Below are 6,684 nucleotides of genomic sequence, written 5' to 3'. Positions count from 1 at the left end.
CACACACACACACATACATACATATGTATGTATAACTATACTTTTTACCAGTCAAGGATGGCCGTGTGTTCAGTGATTGTGTGTATTTGAAGGGTTTCAACTGTGGTAAGCACTACATATTGTACATATGTATATGTAAGAGAATGGATGTGAACTAAGTGGGAAAAGAGTATATAAAATATACCTTTGGGAAATTAAATCTAATGGGTTCAAATTGTGGACACGGACAATTACAGGTTCTTCAGTATACATTATTAAAATGGGAGATTTCTGTTGAATATATAGCCATTCATTCAGTCAGTCTGTCAGTCATTCATTACTGCTTCTTCATGTCAGGAGTATATTATATGTCATTGCGTATTCACCCTTGATTCGCCAGAAAATCGAGTTGAGGTGATGAAACTATAATAGTCGTCGATAGTCTTTTCAAAACCATCGATAGTGGACGGCATTAGGCATCAGCACTGTTTGTTGTGCCTCCATATAGTGCCATAATTAAGAATCCAAATTTAAGTTTTTTCAAAATGGGCAACTAGCTAATTTCCTACAGAATAAGCATATGAAACTAAACATAAGTATTTGGAAACAATAACCAGAGGGCCGGGGCTAAATTCGACCGCGTCAAAGTTTGTATACCCTTGCAACTTTTATGGTAACTCTTTCCTTACCTTTTTTCCATCAAAGTGGAAAAACGTTCATGCTAAAAAGGCTAATGTTTGCGAAAGAACGGCCTATAATCTTAGCATAGGAAAAAACTAAGATATTGATCAAAGTCACTGTTTTCCACCGATCGTTCCAATGGGAGCCATGTGATATAGTAACCCGATCTTTATCAAATTCGGCACAGTCATTAACAGATATATTAAACTAACAAATGTTTAATTTAAAAGCAATCGCGTCAAAAGTAATGAAGTTATTGACAAAAGTCACTGTTTCGAAAGATCGTTCCTATGGGAGCTATATGATATAGTCACCCGATCTTGATCAAATTTGGCACAGTCGTTTATATGTGTAATTAACTTACCAATATTCAATTTCATGACAATAGCTCAGAAATAACGACGTTATTAAGAACAGTCACTGTTCGTGACTTTGCCATTTGTATGGAGCTATATGATATAGTGATCCGATCCGGCTGAATCCGAGATATACAACGCCTGCAGTATATACAAGCCTACATGCAAAATTTCAGCTCTGTAGCTCCAACGGTCTAGGAGGAGTTTCGACGGACGGACGGACGGACGGACGGACGGACAGACAGACGGACGGACAGACAGACGGACGGACGGACATGGCTATTTGAACTCGTCGTCGTGCTGGTCAAGAATATATATACTTAATATGGTCGGAAATTCTATGCGTTGCACACTTCTGACCAAAATTAATATACCCTTTTTTGCAAGATACGGAATGACCAATAAAACTCTGGATTCTTCAGCAGTCTGCTGATGATGGAACTTGTTAATTCATACAAACATGACCTCAAGCCGTTTGAAATGCACTATTAATTTAACAAAATAATTTCGGGTAACCTTTTGTCGGCGATCCGTCTACAATGAATTAAGTGAACGATTGCTGCAACTTTAGAAGGCATATGCTATCTCGCTCTTACAAGCACATGAGCACTCTAGAGCCGCCACTAATAAACGGGTGAAAAACACCTCTCTACCTCTAATTTTAATATTTTACTTTATTAGAGTTTCGAAAACGAAAAAAAGCCTTTTACATAAATTTTGGCGACTTTAATAAACCTTTTTTTACCATTTAAGGGAAATTTAAAACTATTTCGCTTTAACAGATATAAAACTGCGAGGAGATATGTCGTTATCCTCTGTCATTATAACAAAATTAAGACTAGAGAGGGACTCAAATAATCGGCACGATTTCCAATCAAATCTTATCTCTTAAATTGAGCTAGATAAGAAATACATATATATTTGGATAATTTATGATGACAAAATGGGAATAAAGATGGCAAGTGGAAATATGCACTTTATGATGTCACAGGTTCCACCATCTAGGAATAAATAAGATAAGAAATGTTTATGATACAAACAGGCAGACAAACAAACAAGCAAATCAATGAACCGGCTGGTTGGTGGCCTGTTTAAGAGCAAAGAGCAGTTCCACGTCAGTGAAAGAGAGCTTATTGGCCCTTCTAATCGCTAAGTCAACATTTCGCTCTTTTTCTTCCTCTCTCTCTCTGTGGTTTTTGGAAAGCTGATAAGACTGTGCCTGATATATGGTGTGCCTTCCATTGATACGTTCACCCAGTTCACCATGGAACGTTGGCACAAACGCGTGGCTGTGATTAGTGGCGCTAGCTCTGGGATTGGACGACATGCGCTAAATTATTAGTATCGGCTGGTGTTCAAGTTGTCGGTCTCGCCCGTCGCACCGAACGATTGCAGGAGTTGAGACAATCCCTGCCGGAGGATCAGCGAAAATATTTCCATCACCGGACGTGTGACGTTTCACTAAAACCGCAGGTGGCCAACGCCTTCGAATGGATTGAAAAGGAACTAGGCGGCTGTGATATACTCATAAATAATGCTGGAATTTGCGTGATGGCCATTTGATTGATATGCCCATTAACGACATAAGTGATGTAATTCAAACCAATATCATGGGTAGTGTTTATTGCACTCAATCGGCAATCAAGAGTATGACCGGTCGAAAAATGGCTGGACACTTGATCTTCATTAATAGTACGGCCGGAGTGGCGGGGTATAAGCCCGATCCAGCCGATCCAAGTCTGAATATATATACTCCAACTAAATTTGCGTTAACTGCTGTACATGAGGTCCTCCGACAGGAATTGATTGGAAAACAATCAAAAATCAAGACAACGGTAAGTTGGGAGCAAAGAAATAATTACTTAATCGCGCCAAAAGAAACAATCTACTAGCGCTAATGAGACTCGCATATTAGTACTGATTAATATTACTCCCTTCTTTATCTACTTCTATAACGCTTTTCATATAACACTTTCTTTATTGCTATTCAAATCAAATATCGATAAAACGTTTTTCATTTTCTTCTATTAATTAAATAATTTTTTTATTTTATAGAGCATCAGTCCCGGCTGGGTGGCAACCGAAATAGTTCCTGATGAGACGAAAGCCCAATTGGGCGAAGTTATACTTCAGGCGGACGATGTGGCTCAGGCTGTGCTTTATGCCCTGTCGACTCCACCACATGCCCAGGTGGAACAGATAACATTACGGGCTGTGGGTGAATACTTTTAATAATGAACAGACAGCAAAACATAACAAGGAACCAACCAATCAATGGCAAATAATAATAATACTAAAAATAATAATAACGAATAACAACAGTGAAGCCAAGTAATCAACACTTAATAACAATCAAGTAAAAACACAAACACAACCACACACACACACACAAACACACACACACACACACACACACACACACACACACACACACACACACACACACACACACACACACACACACACACACACACACACACACTCCCACAGATATAGCGCTTTTCGCTTTAACCACAAAAATTGTTGTTAGTGCTGTTCCAATCGTTTCAGTTTTATGGTAATTGTTATGATTATTTCTTGTTGTAAGCGTTAAACAATCCAGAAAATAATAAATATTTTCTGTTTCACAGAAATAAAAACCCAAAAGCCAAAAATAATGTAGCAGTTTACTTTGTTATCTAAGCCAAGGATGGCCACGTAGTGGCTCTTTTGGCTCCCGTGGCTCTTTACCAGCAGAGGCTGGCAGAGAAAAGGTCACTTTTGCGAGTCGACGCACACAAAAATTTGAGTGCTCGAGATCGCGACCCTTTTTCCCCTCCCCGCAAAATTCGGACTTGGCCGTTCCTCTGTCTACAAGTCGAGGACGATCGCTCGATCGACCCAAAAAAGGTCGTTTATGATCCGTCATAAAACTCGGGACACACAAATTTTTGTGTGGCGTCGAGTCCAAAAAATTACCTTTTTCTCTGCCCAGCCTCAGCCGCTGATGCTCTGGCTCCCAAGTTAAATTTCCGTGGCCACCCTTGATCTAACCAATTCAACTTTTAAGTCAAAATGAAATTAAAATTAGTTTGAAACTATTAATCTAAGCGTTTAATATTAGGCCCTGAAAGGGAAATTACTGAAGTGAATTAACAACCATTGAACTTCACAGATTCCTCAAAGAACTGACTTTGCCGATATAGAATCTTACAATTTCCAGTTTCCAGAATGAAAAATTATGTATTAATTCTACATTGGATTGTAGGCCTGTATGTAGGGTATACAAACTTATTTTAATTATTCTTTAACTTGGTATTAACCTTGCAGAGGGTATTATAGAATTGGTCAAGAAGACGTTTCTGACCCCTTAAAGTATGTATGTATATATTTTTTTATCAGCATGAGAAGCTGAGTCGATATACCCATGCCCTATATATATGCAGCAATAAAAGAAAATGGTGAGTGTTTGTATGTATGTGTATGGATATGTGTATATGCATCTATCCAATAAGAAACCGAAAAGGAAATTGGAAAATTTAAAAATATTTGGTAAAAGACTGCAAGGGTACATAAACTTTGGCATAACCGAAGTTAGCTTCTTGATATTTCTTTATGTTTTTTGGCATAAAAAGTTTTCCCCTCGTTACACATACATACATATGTACATAAATATATATGTACATGTATGACATTTGTTATAAATTTAATTAAAACGAAATGCCGGAAATGAGTGAAGTGCAGAGAACAAGAGTTTGAGCTGCAGTTTGAGTTGTTTTGAGTTTCAGCATATTTGTGTCTGACTGGAAAACTTCGTTTTTTGCCACGTCTCTCTCACACATATGGCAAAAGTTTGTCTAGAAAGCGACGAGCTATCATTGAAATTAAGTAATCCGTCTCGCCGACTTCGGTATACCATGCACCAAGAGAAAAACCTATTTTATAAGAGATAAGACCAAATGAATAGCAAGAATATGCTGTCTCACTCACACTTCGGCTATTTCTGTTTCGTTTTAATATGTTAATATTTTATGGGTTCGAAAAAGCTTCATTCCTTCCTGTTAATATGCCATTTCGCCCTATTGGTGCATGATATAAAATCTAACTAATGTACGAAACCGAAATCGTCACCGTTTAGAAACGTTTCATTTTCAGTAAGAGAAACCGAAATAAAAAAAAGGTTTACCCGAAACCGGACCATATTTCGATTCGGATTCATTGCTTCGTTTTTCTTTAATCGTAGGACTTTTCAATTGATCATTTGATTAGCATTCTCAATCTCAACCTATATATGGGAATAACGAGACGGCCTACCAAATAAAGATAACTCCAAAATATAACAAAAAATAGATGATTTAGAATTTTGCGTCGATCGGGATGAAAGTTTTGTATATTTCTGACCAAAATGAATGTACCCTTTTGCAAGGGTATAAGAACAACACTAACAGCGAAACTTTGCTTGGTCCTATGCACAGGAATAAATCTACACAAAGAATGTATACATACATATATAAGTATTGTGTGTGTGCAATCAACCGCCTCAGTTGATGTTGTGGCGCGCTAATGTTGGAAAATTTGTTAATTAAGCACTTCGGTTTCCCTTTCTATGAGCACAAAGCGTAAGCAATTACATGCCCCAATGGTCTGAGTAGGAAACCATGTTGAGGCTAATTTTCATTGTATATACATACATATGTATGTTTGTATGTACATATATATACAAAGTGTTTGTATGTGTGGGGGCATTGTCATTTTAAGTCCTGCCACTTCCCCGGTGTTCCGCAAGTTAAAAAGTCAGTTTCGTTGAATGATATTAAAAATTGTTATATGAAAATATTCCAAAGAGAATTATTGATGTTGCGCTGAAGTCGCGTTTGGAGGCATGAAGTAATAAGCTGTTAAGTGCACAGTTTGGAATGAAATGGTTCTTCACGAACACTTTAAAGCTATAAATAAACTTTTGTCGATGCGCTATTTTTAGACCTAAATCAAAGTGTGGCATTAACTAAAGATATACCTTTGTGATTTTGATACCCTTGCAGGGAGCAGAGAAGATAAGTCGATTTAACCATGTCCGCCTTTCCGTCCTCCGTCAGTGGGAAACAACTCCACGCCCTCACTTACCTAGGGACAAGAAGCACAATGACGATTCAACGATCTAGCAGAACTAATGGAGGGACAATCAAGTGAGTTTGTACGTTGCAACTAGAGAGACCATTCATTCCCTTCATTCCGCAAGGCCATTAGGCGACAATGTCCATAAGACGCATTCCCGTTGTAACTCAATCCAACTTATCTCCACTGAAAATATCTACTAGGATAAGATATGTCGGAGATATTGATTCAAAAAATGTGAACTATTGAACTTTACAGCAGCATGTTGCGTATACGTAATTATGTAACAGCTTATTGCGTATACGTAATTGTAGAGTTGCATCAATTTATTGATATGGCCTAAATTGAGAAGGGCGGATAGAAACTTATTAGCCATCACGTACGAACGGACTTTGAAATTCGATAAAAATTGGAGGGCTTAAATAATATAGATTTGGTTGATTTATTTTTTTATGTAAAGACAATGCTTTATATAAATATTTGTAACATTGAAACTGAGCTTTATTTTTGTAAATTTGATTGGGCCTTGTTTGTGTAGTGCTTTTTTTTTTTAAATTAAAAAAATAATAAATAA

At 37.4% G+C, this 6,684-nt stretch overlaps 1 protein-coding gene across 1 annotated transcript; it reads left to right on the top strand.

The window, feature by feature from the left end:
- The first annotated feature begins 2,265 nt into the window (after window positions 1-2,265).
- Window positions 2,266-3,416, top strand: LOC6653036 (farnesol dehydrogenase). Its single transcript, XM_002075183.4, is given in 4 exon segments — window positions 2,266-2,335; window positions 2,338-2,565; window positions 2,568-2,851; window positions 3,072-3,416. Coding segments are annotated over 4 exon segments (744 nt in total). The 5' UTR covers window positions 2,266-2,280; the 3' UTR covers window positions 3,249-3,416.
- The last annotated feature ends 3,268 nt before the right edge of the window (window positions 3,417-6,684 follow it).

This window comes from Drosophila willistoni, unplaced genomic scaffold, assembly GCF_018902025.1.
Source record: "Drosophila willistoni isolate 14030-0811.24 unplaced genomic scaffold, UCI_dwil_1.1 Seg793, whole genome shotgun sequence".
NCBI lineage: Eukaryota > Metazoa > Arthropoda > Insecta > Diptera > Drosophilidae > Drosophila > Drosophila willistoni.
Note: the sequence above shows the minus strand (reverse complement) of the source record. Positions and strands in the feature narration are given on the sequence as shown.